At 34.7% G+C, this 19,269-nt stretch overlaps 1 protein-coding gene and 1 pseudogene across 1 annotated transcript; both read right to left on the bottom strand.

The window, feature by feature from the left end:
• Window positions 1-7,387: 7,387 nt before the first annotated feature.
• Window positions 7,388-8,314, bottom strand: LOC106835399 (olfactory receptor 8K3-like). Its single transcript, XM_014847749.3, has one exon. The coding sequence runs from the start codon at window positions 8,312-8,314 to the stop codon at window positions 7,388-7,390; it is 927 nt and encodes a 308-aa protein (XP_014703235.3).
• A 9,586-nt stretch (window positions 8,315-17,900) lies between these two features.
• Window positions 17,901-18,823, bottom strand: LOC106835414 (olfactory receptor 8J2-like; annotated as a pseudogene).
• Window positions 18,824-19,269: the final 446 nt, after the last annotated feature.

The following is a 19,269-nucleotide window of genomic DNA, read 5'->3' as shown; positions in this document are numbered from 1 at the left end:
GAACAGCTTTGAATATAAAGTATAGGTATCCAACCACCCAATGGAAATTGTACTTTTAGGAAGCATTAAATTGTCTATACTGTCTATTATAGGGTAAGGAATGTGACGAAGTGCCACAGAGCATTTTCTGAGTGTGTGTGTATATATACATATAGTCATATTCTGAATTAATATTTAATTTTCTAAAATTATTTCAGATCTCAGAAAATGCAAGAAGCCTCCATCAAGGTATATAAGATATTGGACTCTCTCTCTTTCCAGAAGTAATGAAGTTCTGAAGGTAGAAAATGTCAGAGTTAGTGACCTTCTAGGGCTGCTCTCCCACCATGAACCTGGGGAAGGCTGTCCCAAAGGAAAAATTCCAGCTACTTTTAATAGATATGGGCAAGAAACAAGCTTTTACTTCACGAGCTTCAAAATTAGATGTTGCCACGCAATGTCTCCCATGGTCACAGAAGCCAGACTGCTTGGTATTTTTAAATGTCATTAATGTAGGTTCCTGAACCATCTTACTAAATATCTTGATGTCCCTGCTCTTTAATATGTTGATATCCCTGCCATTTAAGTTAAGTAAATATGGTCATTTAATCAATACTTTCACACTTTGTAAATACTTTACTGATTTGATTGAATTTTTTAAAAAAAGAATGCCTCATCAAATCAGATTACAGAGACAAGGGCATTCTATGAGTTTTTCCAGGGACCATTGATTCTGTAAACTATAGTTTGACAAAAGGGTAAAATATGTATAAAGGAATCCAAAAGGAAAAAGTTTCATACACGTCTGGGTGATTAAAAATCTATTCTGTAAAGCAAGAGATATTCAGTAACACTCAAAGAAAGAAGAAGTGATTTATATATAAATATTATAAAACAAACAATAAACTGCTGTCTACTCTCTGTGTGATTAAGTTGATGGTCATTCATTTGGATGTGAGGCACACTTTTGTTGAACACCTACTCTGGGCCAGGCTCTTTACATTGATCTTCTCACTTGGTGCTTATAGTGATGCTTTAATGATGGGGACATCAGTAATTAATTTCCCAGTGTATACTGTTAATGGCCTAAATAAATCACTTGACTTTTTAACAATATGTACTTATAGTGGTTTATGCTTATGTTTTACTTCATATAAGTTATGATACCAATATTTATGAATATTTTGGTGTAAGTATAATGTTGGGAGTCATGGCAACTACATGGCTTCCTTGACCAAGCAGAGCATACCTTATATGAGTTGCTAACATTTCAGTCCTCCGGTGGTGTATGTGACTGGAGAAAATTCACCGCAGAATGATGTGATCATATACATTAAGTTGTCTTAATTTTGTCTCAGTTTTCTTACATCTAAAGCGAGCTACTAATACTTATCTTGAGAATTTATATGGGTAGCAAAGCAGTTTAGTAAATAGGATGCAAAAAATGATATTCGAAATCAAACAACTCAGAAGTAGAACAATTCAGATTGGAATTCAAACTGTCAATTCTGTGTCTGACTCCTATTGCTAAGTTACTGAAATACTGGACTCAATGAGTATTCCGTGAGCATTACTTCATTAAGATGAGTAGTGGAAATGAGTGGAATGGACAAAAATGTGTGAAAATTATTGGTCACCATTTGACATTCACACAACTTATAAAAAAGGTCAGAAATAGAGAATTTTGCTTCCATGAAGATCAAGCAACTTTACTTTTCCCTATTCAACCACTAAAGACCCTAGACATAATACAGAAAGCAAACTTAATAAGACACTGAAAAGTGGAAAGAAGAAGGTAGACATGCTAGGGACTCTGAAACTCAAGGAATAACACAGTAGTGACATCCCTACATTTTCTTTTATGATATATATCCCAGACTTGAAGCTGAAGAAACCAGAAACACAGACATTCCAACAGATGCAGACAAAGAAAAGCACCCCTAAAAACCTAGCTTCCTCAAGATAGAGGACCAGGAAAGGGGCAGACTAGCAAGGCAGGAAAGGTTTAGATAATATTCTCTCTATTCCAGCCAAACACCACACACACACACACACAAAAACTGCTGCCACATCCCCAATCACAGAAGCAAAGGTGAAAGGAGGAGCCTAGACTTCCACCCACATAAAGCTGTAAGGAAGTGTCCTAACCCTAATATAGGAATGAATGATGTCAGAGAAGGTCAAGCAGAGAGCCAGGACTTTCATTTCTTCCTTCTGGCAATGAATATGTCACCTCAAATATATGGTGTAAATGGAGACCAAGTATAGAGCCTGGAAGTTAACTCTTTGGCAGTATTGAGGTGCCCCTCCCCATGTCTGCTAGAGTGGTGTCAAGTGAGGGCATTTCCCAGTGGTAATGAGGCCACCACCACTGCAGTGTCAGTAGAAACCATCTGTGGTCTTCAAACTCTCGTATCTGTCCACCTGTAATGAAGATCCAATATCTGATCATTCTTTTAAAAAATTAAACCCCATTCCTTGAACTGGTATTTGTTGAGTGATCCATTACATGCATGGGAAAAGCATTCCTAAGTGATACAATGGGGAAAGGCACAGTGCCAATGCAGTTGTCAAGGTTGGGCACCATGTTATTTTAGGGTGTTGTAGGGGAAGAAGACATTTCCTCTACCTGCTCTGGGTCCTTCTGGCCAGACAAGAAATTAAATTTATATGAGACAGAGTAACAGGAGAAAATTAAACAAAGATTTATAACAGGTATACTGGAGAGAGGCTCAGGCAAACTGAGCAACTTGCCAAAATGGCAGAGGCTTTCACCTTAAATACCGCCCACAGCTAAAGACAAAAAAGGATGTTGGGTGTAGGGGGAGTCAGTTATGGGAGATTACAGAAAAGCACAGTAAACAAGAATAAGGTTATTATGCAGATTTAAGTCCTTGCTTGCAAAGACTTGATTAAGAGTTTCTAGAGATAAGGTCATCCCCCCTTCTTCCTGGTGCAGTGAGGGAGACACATTTACAGATGGAGATTTATTTACAAATGTAAACGTCTCTTAACAAAGGGTAAAGAAATTCCACTTTTCCGAGTTTCTTTCTTGTCTGCAGTTTTTAAAAGTAACCAGCCCAAAATAATCCTCATGCCAAAGAGACATATCTTGGGGTGGCCAAGTCCAGTCCCCCACAGGGTGCTATTCATACAGATGTGAAAATCATCTCCCCAAAGGTGTACAATATATTGGATATTGTCCTGATTCAAGTAAATGCTCAAAGTCTGCCCACCACAGTGATTAGACAGATAAAAGGAACAACATACAACTCCAAATGTCTATCAACCACATGACATTGTGGTATATTCATAAAAATGGAATAAAACTGAGAAACTTTCATATGTTTAACGATATTTTCTTCTGAAAAGTGCTCATGTCTTTTGTCATCTTTGTATTGTATTTCATGTAAATTATTCAAGGATTTGTAAGTTATTTTTATATTTTGCATATGAGTTCTCTTTCAGATTATGTCTGATTATGCAGGTCTGATAAAAAAATATCCTCTCTCGCTCTGAGTGTTTCCCTTTTCACACCATTAATTTTGATGAACAGAATTTCTTGAAATTGTTCGATCAATCTTTATAAATTTTATATATTTATTGCTTTGTGTGTTCTGTTTGAAAATTTGTACATATTCCTATATTACAAAGATGTCTGCTATGTTTTCCTCTAAAATGTTTATTGTTTTCATTGAACATTTAGATATTTAATCCAGGTGGAATTGATTCTGTATAAGGTATGGGTAGGTGTCTAGATTATTTTTTTCTCAAAATAAATATACAAGTTATCTGATAGCAGTTAATGAAAAGATTATTCTTTATCTTTTGTAAAATAGTGAGACCTCTATTATAAATTAGGTATCAGTTAATGTGTAAATGTTTCTGGAGTCACTATTCTGTTCCATTGATCAGGCTGTCTGTCCTCAGGAAAATGTTTTCTTAATTACTATATCTTTATAATAGTCTATGGCACCTGTAGTGTAACTCCTGCAACTTTGTTCTCTTTCTTCAGGATTATCTTTGCTATTTTTGGTGTTTTGCTTTTCTGAATAAATTTTACAGTCAGCTTCCAAACTTCAAAAGGAAGAAGAAAGGCATTAAAAAAAGGAAGGGTGGAAAAAAAGAGGGAGGGAGGGAAGGAGGGTGGAAGGAAAGCAGAAAGAAAGGATTTATGTTGGGATGATAGTTAATCTATAGATCAATCTAAAGATATTGGACATTGTTGCAATAGCATGTCTTCCATTGCATGAACATATTTTGTATAAATTTTTATCAATTTATCTGTTTTAAATGCCTTGTTTTAAATGCCTTGTTATACATATCATTAATGAAGACCTAGATTTTTGTATTAGACATAGTCCTAAATTGAGTTTGTTTTTTAATGGTTTCATAAATTTTATGTATTTCCTTCCATTTTATTTTCTAATCGTGGGTAGGATGTAGAAATAAACGTGATTTTTCTGAACTTATTTTGCATCCAGCAAATTTGCTAAATTCCCTTATTATTTATAATAAATTATTTATAGGTTTTCCTCTATGTATTTAACCATAACATATACCAAAATTATTTAAAAATGGCAGTTTGTGATTTCCTATCTTTATACCTTTTATTTATTATCCTATCATAGCAAACCAGCTACAAGTCCAATACATACTGAATATAAATGGTGAGACTGGGTCTCCTAGTCTTGGGACCAATCTCAGAGGGGAAGTTTGCAATTTTTCAACATTACGTTACTAGTTTTATAGAGGTTTTTTAAAGGTAATGATATGTATCCATCATCATGATACCTTACAAAGTATTTTCACTGCCCTAAAAATCCTCTGTGTAAAACTATTCATTCTCTCCCCCATATTTAGGATTTTTAAAATATCATTTATAACACTGTTTTCTTCTATTCTGCTCTGCTAAATAGTTGATTACAAAGTGGAGTCAAATTTTATTATAAACCTATTTTATTTTTTCTTTTAACTTATAGCAATGTTAATTTATGCAATTGTTTTTCAAATATGAAATCAACCTTGCATTCTTGCTTATATGAAGTACTTCTTTAACTGTATCACACTTGCTAAAACAAAATATATAACATATAAAATGCCCAGATCTGATGAGTACAACTCAGGATCATTTGTATTTGTACATATAGTGGTAATTTTAGAGAGCCTGATGACTTTCACTTAATATTATATCCATTCATCTTCTTACCCCTCCTCCTCCTTCTCTCCCTCTTCTTTTTAAAAGGGTTGTGCAGAATACATTTTTTTGAAAGTTACTTTATATATTTACCCATTCTACCTTTGATATGCATTTAACATCTATCATGACTACATCTGCCAAGAACATTCTGTCACTTATCCTCCGGTGGGCATCATTACTCAGGAATGGAATTGCTGCATCATAGAGGATACACATACTAAAATTTAGTATTTACCATGCCTTTTTTCCCCCATTATTTTATAGCAACGTACACTCCTGCAAGAAAGGAAAAGAATTTTAGTTTCTCCACATTTTCATCAAAATTTGGAATTGTTGTTGAAACAAGCTTGTTACTTTTAGCCATCCTGTTGGTTAAGTAGAGATATCAGAGTATAATCTTAACTTGCACTTATCTAATGATTAATGATTTTTTTTAACACATTCATGTATTTTTTGGCTGAGTGCTAGTTATCCAACTTTAATGTTATTATTTTTTGTGCACTGTTTAAGAACTTTTTGCTTTTCCAAGTCATGAAGATATTATTCTACTTTTTGTGAAGAAACCTTGTGGTTTTTAGCTTTCATATTTATATTCATAATATATCTCAATTAATTTTTACATATAATTCAAATGATTAGGTACATATTTTACATATGAAACCCAGTTGAACTAGGTCAATTTTCTGAGAAACTCTCCTTTCCTCACTACATTGTAACGGAGCTTTTGCTTAAGATCAAGTGAAATTACACATGTGAGTCTGTTTTGGGGCTTCATTTTTACCTCTTTTATTGGTCTGTCGATACTTGTATTCACGACAATTTTTTTTTTTTTTTTTTGCTGAGGAAGATTCACCCTGACCTAACATCTGTCACCAATCTTGTCCTTTTTAAATTTTTTTTTTGTTGTTGAGGAAGATTAGCCCTGAGCTAACATCTTTGCCTATCTTCCTTTATTTTGTGTGTGGTTCACTGCCACTGCATGGCTGACAAGTGGTGTGGGTCCATGCCCAGAATCCAAACACATGAAACCAGGCCACCAAAGTGGAGCATACCAAACTTAACCACTATGTCATAGGGTCAGCCTCATGGCACAATTTTTTAAATAATATAGCTTTATTAAAGGAATTCATATTTGTTATTGGAAGTCTTCTCTATTTTTTCTTATTCTAAGATATTGCCCTGGCTATTCTTGATCCTTTGCATTTTCACATAAATTTTGATATTAACTTGCATATTAAAAACTACTGTTGGAATTTTTATTGTTATTGCATTAAATCTATAGGACAATTATGGAGAACTGACCTCATCACAACATTCTTGTCTTCAACCAATTGGCATGATATATTGCTACTTGTATGTCTTCTTTAATAACTCATTAATGTCTTTATAGTTTACAGCAATGAAATCATGCAAATTGTTCATTAGATTTTCACCTAAATATTTTACAGATTTTTTTTTGCATAATACCTTAAAGTTTCACTTTTACCTGTTTTTTGTATTATATAGCAAAGTTATTGATATTTTATATGCTGACCTTATATCAACCTCCTTCACAAAACTCAATATTCACAATGTTTTAGCTTGAAGATTCTTCTGGATTTTTCGTATACACAATATACCACTTGAAAATAATTAGACTTCTATTTCTGCTTCCCCAAGCATATGCATGTTCACATATCATAATTTAACAGAAATTTGAGATTCCGTCCACAATAAGGGAGATAGAGTTAAAATATCACTAAGACAGATATTTCGATGTATTCTTCATGGCTGTATATATGTCCAGAACATAGAACAGTGACTACCATGTTCTATATGTCAGTATGTTAGTATTATGGGCACTGGGATTTACATGGTGTGTGAGACACAATGCAAATATTTTAGTAAAGTAAATATTTAAATAAAGATTATCTAATGGGAGATGCATCAAGAAAGACTTCCCTTTAATTATATCACAAGCACTTGGCAATGTGAGAATAGTGGTCCAGATTTCAGGCTGTTGCACTGAAACTTGAGAACAAATCAAAGTTAATAACAGAATGATGATCACCACTTGAACAGCTATAAGTTGAAAATAAGAAAAACATTTCTAGTTTCTCATGCCTTTTATACATTACTGCTTCTAACTGCTTATTATATATAATAAACAGTTATCTATAACCTAATTTATTCTATATACATTACCTACTGAACTTTATACAGGGAGTTTCACAGATTTTTCCATATCCTGTGAAGGGCTCCTTTTACCTCTTTGTTCCTCAAACTGTAGATCATGGGATTCAGCATTGGTATTACCAAAGTATAGAATACTGAAGCCATTTTATCAGTATCAAAGGAATGACTGGACTTGGGCTGCAAGTACATAAAGAATAGAGTCACATATAATACAACTACCACTGTCAGGTGAGATCCACAGGTGGAGAAAGCCTTGTGCCTGCCCTCTGCAGAGTTCATCTTAAGGATGGCCACAAGGATCAGTATGTAGGACACAAGGACTATCAGGAAAGATGAAACCAAATTTAATGCTGAAAAGATCAATATTATCAATTCAATTTCACGTGTGCTTGAGCACAGCAAAGTTAACAAGGGAAGACTGTCACAGTAGAAATGACTAATTACATTAGAGCCACAGAAGGATGAAATAAAAATCTTTATGGTGGTTATCAGAGAGAGAAAGGCACTATAGAAATAGGGGACTGCTACCAGCACCCAACATACCCTTTGTGACATGGTGACTGTGTAGAGAAGGGGGTTACAGATGGCCACATAGCGGTCATAGGCCATTGCTGACAGAATGAAAAGTTCACTAATGATGAACAAGATGAATAAAGCTAGCTGTGTAGCACACCAATTATAGGGGATTGTATTGTGATTAGCTACAAAATTTACCAACATTTTGGGTCCTACAGCTGTTGAATAACCAAAATCAACAAAAGCCAGATGTCTGAGAAAGAAGTACATGGGTATTTGTAGCCTGGAGTCCATCTTGGTGAGGATGACCATGCCCAAGTTGCCCACCACTGAGATCACATAGATGATGAGGAAGAGCCCAAATAATGGAGCTTGCAGCTCAGGATGATCTGTGACTCCCATGAAAATGAATTCTTTTAGCACTGTTATATTTTGTTTGTCCATCCAGGCCATTATGAAAAATAACTGAGGGAAAAACCATCAGAAGAGTCATTGGGTTTCAGGAAATATCATCTGTTAAACTTTTAGTATGCAAAGCCATTATGTATAAGATAAATCCAACGTTTTTAGATGTAGTGATTAGAACAAGACTCATCCTCGTCATTAAATCTAGACTCAATTTAGAAACCGTTACAACCTGAGATATATAGTAGTCATTTTATTCTTTGTGTCACATATTGGTTATCATTACAAGGTATATACCGTACCTTTATGGTTCTGTCAACAACTTATCATTAGAAAAGTTTGGCCAAGAGTGGGAATCTTGATATGTTTTCAAAATGTTTTTCATTTAAAATATACAGAATTAGTTAAACATAGTAAATTTTAGAATTAATTGTAATAAAAAGTAATAGTCCTCTGCTTCTTGTCCCCACAACTTCAGTCCCACTCTACAAAGAAAACTACAATTAACTCATTTAATAGACTTTGATTTACTTCTCTCCATATGATTCCACATGTCCAAATTGTATTCTCATTCCACTGTTCAACTGATTTTTTAAAAAATTGTATTCTCATCCCACTATGCTTTTATGAACTTTAAACATTGTTTAATGATTTTTTATAATGATAGAAAATAATTTAGCTAACTTGCAGAAGTCCCCAACATACCCCTCTAGTGCACATAAATAACTTCTTCTTTATTTCTTCTAGAACAGTGTATCTGAAACTTCAGCACTTATGCTGATTTTCAGCACATGCTGATTTTTGAAGTTTCTGATTTTTGCTATGTTACATATCAAGTAAGGCCTGTGTCTATAATTTATTCAATCTGAAAAAGAACAATTAGCAGGCATTCCCACATTTGCTTCGACCTTAGCACTAGTATCTCTGAAATGATGGATTTAATGCTGTAGTTATATTTTGCTAACATATTTTAAGACAAGTAAAAAATTATTAAAACATATTTTTTAATTAACACCTAAAATCTTCTGGTAAACTCCTATGAATATACTTACCGTATAAAAAGAAACATCAATCTCAAGTAGAGAACACTGTCTCAAATGCTTCAGGTGCTGGGAAACAATACCATTGCATGAAGTCTAAAGACGAAAGAGAAAGAAAGTGATAGGGAACGAGGGCAATGAGATATTGCATGCTTCATTTGAAATTCACTCACATTTTACCTGTTTAAATGTGCTTTAACAAGACAGATAATTATTCAATCCACATAAATCCAATTAGATATGGCATTGATAGAATTGGAGTATATGCACTATATTTCAATCTGAAGGTTATCCTTATACCTTCATTTCATCTTCCATCAAGAATACATCAAATATTTTTAATCAGTACATTTTAATGTAAAGGTTATATTTTGTCTATCTCTGCTTCCCCTTTACTCTTCAGATTGTTGTAAACGCAGGCACTTCCAAACTTTCACGGAAGAAAATCATTCATATTTAGTACAAACTCTTTCAGAGTTTAAAAAATGTGGACCACACTGCAATTCATCCTAGGAGGTCAGCAAAATCCTGATTAAAAAATATATATGTATATAATAGAAAACAGTGTATTCACGTCTATCATTTCACTTATGTAAATCTAAAAATCCTAATCAATATTAAAATATTATTGATATCAATTCTTTAAATGTATAAGAATTACGGTACATTATATTCAAGCTGGGTTGATCCCACATTTGGTTGATAGTTTTAATTCTGGAAAATCTATAAATATAATTCACCACATTATCAGATGGAACTAAAAAAATGTAAGCATTTGAAGAGATGAAGTAATACCATTTAGATAGGACAAAAACAATAAAAATTAATAGGGAAATTCCATAACTTGACAGAAAACTTTATAAAAGTTAGATGAACTTACTTTTCAAAGGAGAATAATTAAAATTTAACTGAGAAACATAAAGTTGTAAATAAATTGGTAGAAATACTATGTTCCTGGATTGCACAATTCGGTGTTATAAAAATGCCAGTTCTGCTCAAATTAATCTATTTACTCAATGCCTTTCCACTCAAAATTTCACTAGGAGATTTTGTAGAATTTTACACTGATTTAAAATGTGCTTAGAAAATACAAATTATAAAGAATAAGCAACATACTTTTGAAAAGACCTGAGGTACCAGGTATTAAAACATATAAAGCCACAGTTATTGAGACAATGTGGAATTGGCACAGAGATGGGCAAATACATAGTCAAACAGAATCATGGGTCAGAAAAAGAGCCATGATTGTATAGAACTGCTGTGTATGACAGAGGTGGCATGCCAGGACAGTGACGCAAAAATGGTCTATTCAGTAAGTGGAGTTGGATAAAACGATTATCCTTATAGAAGATGATGAAATTATATGTCTAGTTGATCCATATAAAAATCAATCACAGACTAATCAAGAACCTAACATTATAGGAAAATGTTTAAACTCGTATAGCTTTAAAAATTAAAACCTCTGGATGTCTCTAAATAAGCAGAAATTTCAAGAAAATTAGAAGAAAAATTCAAGATCAATTTGGCAGATGAAATCTACCCCACAAAATCACTTTATCCAAAAATCTATTCACAATATTAACAAAATATTTGTAAAAAAAAAAAATGTAAAAATAAAATTCATTAGTAGCAACCAAACAAGGAGAATGGAAAAGTCTAATGCCTTAAACTACCAAAAGTTATACGCAAAGTAAGGAATATTCCACAGTAGGTTGCACAGTTTGGCCAACGTCTTCATCCCAACATCACAGTGTTGTGATTTTACAAATTCCTTGAGTTCTTCTGAAACACAAATGAGTTGATCATTTTTGTACTCTTCCTCCCATCACCCCTACCCAAGCACTGACTGGAAAGAAACAGGGAAACTGAACAACTAATCTTTTACCTGATGGAAGTGCAAACTCCACAGCTGAACCAGGACTCGGGGAATAGATCTGAAGCCCAAGGATGTCCTTCTATGCAAATGCCAACACCCAATCTCAACTTAGTATTCTATTAGGTCTTGCAAATAGCCTCAACTGAGACAAATCTGTTAGTCACATTGAGAACATTGTCTTCCCATTCCAAGGTGAGAGAGAAAGAAAGACTAAAAGAAAGACTCTTGAATGGCTCTAAAAATTTGTCAGGCTCAGCAGTCTTTGTAGTGAGTTAGCATTGCAGAACTATGTACACATTTTTTTTTGATTATAGAAAAAGGACAAATACCCATGCTTCTCTCATCCAACACTGTTAATAAGGCCATTAGTGTTTATATATATTTCAATTCCTTATTTCGTAAAATACACTGCATTATCTCCATAAGGGAACACCAACTCTGCAATAAAGTGACATTAGTGAGGATGTAAAATCAATATAAAACTTTTTTAATTACAACTTTGGAATCTGATAAAATGTGCCACTTGGACAATCTTATTTGGTGAATACCAAAATTTTGTAACTTAAGATGTGCAGAATTATGCTCACTAGCTGTAAGATTCAGTGCCAACTCCCAAACCATTGCTATGTGGCTTGTCATTAAAATTTTTTTTAAACTGCACTTCATTATAATTATATCCCATTATGCTAGAGTCTCAAACATGTGGACCAAATTTTATGTGCTGAGTAACATGGTTTGTGTTATGCCTGTGCCATATAACTGGGACCTGTGCAGAGGTATGGGAAGGACTTCTACCCTCCTCTTCCCATCCTTCAAAAATAATTTTCCCTGTTCACTTGTGGCATGTGCAATTTATAACATGAAGAACAACAGATCAAGAAGAAAAACTTCCCTTACTCCATTTAGGCACATTATGAGAGAGGAAAGAGAATATGTAAGCCTTGAACAATTAAGTGTTTAAGGTATGGCAAGTTCGCCAACACTGATAGCAAAACACATGTACCTGGCTAATAATTCTTCCAAGGCTTGATCTTCCTTGACCCTTTAATTGCACTGATTTTAAACTTGGTTTTGTCCCTACGTAGTGGAAAGATGTTAAGAGAGACTTCCAAGTCTTTAGCCTCACTATCCAAATGAAAACAAATTTAACACAATGATACTAGAGACATAGACATCTTAGTATTGTGCTGTCATGGACTTATTAGCCTAAGACAAAAAGTATATTTTATATTACTTTGGCTTTGCCATCATCTTACTATTGCAAATATCACTGGGTCAGACATATCAGTCTCCCCACCCCTGGTCACTTTGGGCCAGTTGTGACTTGGCCTACAGCCATGGTAGCCGTTTTCTGGCATACTGGCAGCTTCCCAGCTCAAGTGTTTTATTTATTTTTTTGAGGGCAAATGTCTTAAGAGCTTGCTCAGACCATATGCAAGGCAGTTTGGAAATGCCTGAGATTTAATGTGTCAAAGAGCAGTACTTAACTGGTAAGTGACAGGAATCAATGAATAAACACCCAGCTTTCCTGGCTTTCTTTTGGACAATTCTTAGAAGAGGTCTGAAGGATACTTCAAGGTATCTTGAGTGATGGAACCTTGGCTGCTTACAGCAATCATCTATACTTTATTGCACACTCTAACTTTCTCCCTTCTCGGTCTCACATTCCTTATTCCCTCATTTTTTTCTTCCAGAAATCATCTACCAAATAAATATCATATAGCAAATAAACATCTACCAAATAAACATCAAGTCCTTGCCTCAGAGTCAGGTCTAGGGAGAATTTACACTCTGATAATCCCATCTCTGTATGGTATTAGTAAAATGAGGCTGCACATATCTATGGCACAAATGACACTGTACGGATGCATGACAATAAGAGATAATGACAGTATCATATGACTGGGCAACTGGAAGCACTATGAGAAACTATTACTATCTGAGGCACAGACACTCTCTAGGCATCAATTACCCTGATCTGATGAACAATATGTTTGCTTAGACAGCATGGTTGCTGGAGCCTTCAAAAAATGCTCATTCCCGGGGGGCTGGCCCTGTGGCCGAGTGGTTAAGTTCGCGCGCTCCGCTGCAGGCGGCCCAGTGTTTCATTAGTTCGAATCCTGGGCGCGGACATGGCACTGCTCATCAAACCACGCTGAGGCAGCGTCCCACATGCCACAACTAGAAGGACCCACAACGAAGAATACACAACTATGTACTTGGGGGCTTTGGGGAGAAAAAGGAAAAAATAAAATCTTTAAAAAAAAAAAAATGCTCATTCCCCCATTCAGAATGGTTACTGTCTAGAATCCCAGTATAACTATAGAAATAAGAAGGAATGGAAACAAGGTCCCTTACTACCTTCAAAGAACAGAATAATAATGGTAAAAACATATCATTACTCCAGAAAACATAGTTATGAAAACAGATTATTAATATGCATGGTATAATATATTCAGTCTGGTGTTGGTGACTATACTTATATCAACAATGTAAATTGAAGTCAGGCATCAAAAATAGTCATCTACAGGGGCTGGCCCCGTGGCCGAGTGGTTAAGTTCGCGCGCTCTGCTGCAGGCGGCCCAGTGTTTCGTTGGTTCGAATCCTGGGCGCGGACATGGCACTGCTCGTCAGACCACGCTGAGGCAGCGTCCCACATGCCACAACTAGAAGAACCCACAACGAAGAATACACAACTATGTACCGGGGGGCTTTGGGGAGAAAAAGGAAAAAATAAAATCTTTAAAAAAAAAAATGAAATTAAAAAAAAAAATAGTCATCTAGTAATCGTGATAATCAGTGTCATCTACTCACCTAAAATGTTGATGAGTCTGGTTCCCTCATGTCATTAATAACCAAACTGCAGTCAGAAGAATTTAAGAGTGTCTCTCCCCTTTGAGACACTCCTTTGGGAGCTTGAGTGTCCTCTGGATTCTTGGTTATTCCCAAAGCACTTGAGAAAAGGAAATGATGCCACTGATTTTTGTTAATTGTCCAGGTTAACTTTGAATTTCCCATTAAGGAAATGTTCTTTTATGTACAATTCATCTGCTTTCCTCTGTTATTACTTTTACTACATCCACTCAAATATCTAGATGTAAGTATATTAATGTTGGGTATGTGCTTTAATCACCCACAAAATTACTTCAACATTCATCATTTTCCACAAAGGCTTCTTCTCAAATTTTATGCCTGACAATGAAGACAAAACTCTTTAAACATGTTCTATGGTGTTTTAAAAGATTTGAAAGGAATAAAAATTATGAATATGTGTATAACTCATTTTTATTTCTTTTGGGGCCTTAAGGAACTAAACTGAATCAACAGGAGTCCTCATTCCACATCCCCACTTCAATTTCCCTTTCCCACATGGGTACCTCCTCCAGAAAGTTGATATATGCCCTTAAAAAGGAACACAATCTTATAAATTAAATATAATGTATGCCTTAATGTACACACATGTTGTTATACAATTCATTTTGAAACCTAAAGGTTCTCACTCAACTAAATGTTTTTAAAGTATGTTCATTTTACTATCAATATTTTGCTGTCTTCTGTTATAATCTGGGTCTGCTTTCATTTAATGTTTGTTCCCACAGTAATAAGCATTTAGCTAATTACTAACTCTTGGTCCCCACTGATCCATGAATGTAATTGTCTGTGAAATATCTCCGAGAGTGGGACCTTGATGTGGAAAAATAAGCACACTTAATTTATTTAAAGAAGTATGGATCTAGATATTTTTAATCTATTTATATTCCACCATAAGAACACAAGAATTTCCTACTCTGGAAATCCAACTTATGAATAGGTACTCCTTATGCATATGTAAGATAATGTAATAAATAATTAAATCAGATTTAATATTATAGAGCTAAAAGTGTTTTATTTTCTTTAATACATTATTTCTTTTTAAAATAGTCCAAATATTGGTTTGCATTTGAAATAAAAAGAAGCACTAAACACAATCTATGACAGCCAAAACTTTCAGAGCTTATAACAGAGACAAACTCATGATCTTAGCACAGTTTTAATATTTGATTGTATATAATAGTGACAAGATTGACAGTTTTGAATAATATGGATGAAATAGTTGCTGAAGTGACTCAAAAAATTGACACACACCCTGTGGCAGAGGTGGACTGACACACACATGGTGAGACTATTTCTCACCCTCCTGCAGTTAGGGGTGGTATCACAGCCTCTTTCTGTAAGATATTTTCTCACTGCTGTGAGCTTGTCCTGAAAAGCTTTCCACAGAGCCTTTCTGTTTTAGAGCTTGTAGTTTCCTGCTATTGAACCACAGAATGTTGGTAACATGTTAAAAATTATGATACAGAAAGCAAACAGTAAGAAAAGTGATTACAACAGAAATGAAGATGCCACCACCACAATCAAGGAACTGTTTGTAGCCATATTGCTTATTCAGTGATCAAAAAGCAATATTTTAAGCCTCCAAATCTTAATAGGAAAGTTTCTAACTTAAATATTTCATAAAGCGTTTTAAATTAATATAATATCTCATAAATCTGTATTATGTAAATATTAACCACCCTCAATATTCAGTAATATATTTATTAGATCTTTGAAATATACAGTTTAAGAAGTGTTTTTTGTTTGTTTAAACCATTAGTAACCTCTTCTGACCATTATATCTCGAACAGTTTTTGTAGTTATAATTGCTTGTCAAGAAGTAGATATTTTAGGGGCTGGCCTGGTGGCACAGCGGTTGAGTTCACACACTCTGCTTTGGCTGCCCAGGGTTCAGATCCCGGGTGAAGACCTACACACAGCTTATCAAGCTATCTTGTGGCAGACATCCCACATATAAAAAAATAGAGGAATATGGGCACGGATGTTAGCTCAGGGCCAATCTTCCTCAGCAAAAAGGGTAGGATTGGCTGCAGATGTTAGCTTAGGGCTCATCTTCCTCAAAAATAAAGAAGATATTTTGATATTTAGTTATAACTATAGATGATATATTATAATATCTAGTTTGATATTTTAGTTAACCCAGATTCATGTACATTTTGTGATATGAGGTATAGAGTTTGTTATCTCAGCTGTTTTTGTCAACAAAATTGCTCCAACCCAGAAAACGCTTGTTTATAAAATTGCCTATGTAAGTGTTGAAAGGGCATAACCAATCCTGGACAGAAGATTGGAATAGAAGGTGACAACTGGGGGCATGATTTATGAAAGGATCTTAAGCTTCATAATCTAATAACTTTGTTTAATAAAAGGAAAGAAAAATTTTATAGCTGTTAGCTGATATGCAGAGAGGAAAGAAAGGAGAGGAAAGAAGGGGTTAGAGAGAAGACCTAGTATAATGGTTTAAGGCTGGGGGAATATATAAGAAGGGCATGTGAGAAACTCTTTAGTGGCACAGAATTAAGATACTCTAAGAATAAGGAGGCCTGATACTATGACATATATTTTGCCTATATTTTGCCTCCTTCCACCTTTATCTGCAGTGAAGTTTACTTCATTTTGAATGATTTATTTGAAAGAACATTTTGATTTCCATGGAGGTGGCTTGAAGAAATCTTCCTTCAGAAAGCAAAGATGACAGGTATGACCCATGACAACGTACACAACTGGAGTGAATGTCTGTGGACTTCCAAGGAGAAGGCATTATTTGCTCAAACTAAACTTATCTAGATCTTAAGGAACAAGAAAAATCTCCACTGGAAACCTCAAGATTTCTTATTTTACTTTTGAATTAAAAAAATTCTGAAATCATTCCAATTGCTGTTATCTTTATTTTGCATGTTATGCCCACTCTCCCTCACTCCACTGTATGTTAGTAGTGTTTTACATGTACAGTCAGAGATACGTTATACAATGACTGTTACCTTTTTTTGGCCTTGAGTGTCCTTGAGAATTGGTGTCACTTTGAGGACAATGACATTTTTTTTTGTCTAATAACTTTTCATTCTAAAAAAACACTAAATAAAAATTCTGAAAGAAGTAATTGCTCTTATGACTTCATAACAAAGACAACTCTACACAACACTTCTTAGGATGAGAATATCATGTGGAAAAATTAATTATATATGATATTTGATAAATATTATGATTTTTTATGTACGTGCACCAAATAAGAGGGATAAAAAGAATCGCCTTTTATGTATTTTTTAAGTCTATGTTGCCACGTCTTATTTCCATGTATATCTAAGCATTTTTTGCTTAGTTTTTATTTTTCCCTAAAGGCTTATTTTTTCTGTGATATACATTTTTTTCAATTGCAAGATAAAATTGGTCCAAAATAGTTGAGAAATTGATGGATAAAATGCTGCAGAAAATAATAAAACTTTTAATAAGTTGAGCAAAAGCTATCCATGGCCAGGAAGATGATCTAACTCTTGAGCACCTTCCAAACAGTGATTCTCGTATATGTCCACCACCAGCCAGCAGGCTTTCTCTTCTTGTTCAGAAATCAGGAAAACCCTTTGGTAACTTATGTTTTATTTTAAAATGTGATTATTTTCAAATTATTGTTTGTTAATTATATAAGTGTGTTATCTTTGGCCCATTAATGCGTTTTTCTATAGGGAAATTTGGGTTTTAGAAGTTGAGATAAAAAGGATTAAAATCTTCCCTCATTGAAATTAATGGAATTTTTAACTATTTGCTTCCTCTTCACTTAACAGTAGGATTTTCAGGGGCAAATGAGAACCTTCAAGTGAAGATAGTTGTAGTTTTAAATTTACATTAGTTTGAGTGATTGACATGGATTATGAGGAATCTCTTCAATGCGTCCTTCACATCCTTATTCCTTAGGCTGTAAATGAGGGGATTCAACATTGGTGTCACCAGGGTGTAGAATAGAGAGACCATTTCATCAGTATCTAATGAGTGATTGGTCCTTGGTTGCAAATACATGAAGAGAAGAGTCCCGAATACAGTGACAGCACAGGTAGAAAAGGTTTTTTGTCATGCCTCTGAGGAATATGTCCTCAAAATGGCAAGAATGGTATTGAAGTAGGATATTAGAACAATAATCATAGAGAAAAACAAATTGGTCCCTGAAAAGGCAAATGCAGCTGTTTCTGGAATGGAGGTATCAGAATAGGATAATGCTAACAAAGGGGTGTTATCACAGTAAAAACGGTTGATTATATTGAAAGAGCAATATGACAGAGAAGACACAGGAAGAAACAGTGCTGTGGTCAGACTGGAGATGTATGTGAGGGATACCAGCAGAAGGCAGACATATGGAGACACCGCCAGCATGTAGAGCAGGAGGTCGCAAACAGCCACGTAGCGGTTATAGCCCATTGCAGCCAGCATGAAAATCTCAGCCACGGTAAAAGCTAAGAATCCACCCACTTGGGCTACACATTCATAGTAGGATATGGTTCTCTTTGAAACCAAGAAGTTTACCAGCATTTTAGGGGCAAAGACAGTAGAAATGCCAAGATTGATGACAGCCAAGTGCTGGAGGAAAAAGTGCATAGGAGTTTGAAGTCGAGACTCAACACTTGTGAGAGTGACGATGCCCAGGCTCGGTGCCACAGTCAGCCCATAGATGACCAGGAAAACAAAGAAGAGCAGAATCTGGAGGTCTGGATGGTCTGAGACTCCCATGAGGATGAACTCAGTCACCTGGCTGAGATTCCCTGGGGCCATTTATATTATTGCTTTCATCTTTTAATGGGGAAAATAGAAAGAGATTATTAGGTGGTAAAATTGCTTTTCTGTTAGGTACTAGATTGTTAAATGTTTCTTTTAAAATCAGTTACTTTTTGTTCAAAAACACTTAAAAATTTCAGATCATAGTTGCTTTTCTCTCCATCCTTTCATAAAATTCGGAAATACAAACTCTCCAGAGACCAATTTCAGACTCTTAGAACTGTTTGACAAGATACTATTTTCTTTATCCACTGCTGGATACATTTTACATTGGATGAATATGCATCCATGTTTTATATTATTATATGCATTGATCCTTTTATTAATATATGGTATTGCTTGAATATATAATATGTGTATATATGTATATGTATACATTTACATATGTACACACATGCCTTTGTGTGTGTTTCCAATGATAAAAGAGAGCTGCCTATAAGAAA

This window comes from Equus asinus, chromosome 17 (genome assembly GCF_041296235.1).
Source record: "Equus asinus isolate D_3611 breed Donkey chromosome 17, EquAss-T2T_v2, whole genome shotgun sequence".
In the NCBI taxonomy this organism is placed as follows: domain Eukaryota; kingdom Metazoa; phylum Chordata; class Mammalia; order Perissodactyla; family Equidae; genus Equus; species Equus asinus.
The sequence above is the reverse complement of the archived record's forward strand: the minus strand, read 5'-3'. Positions and strand labels throughout refer to the sequence as shown.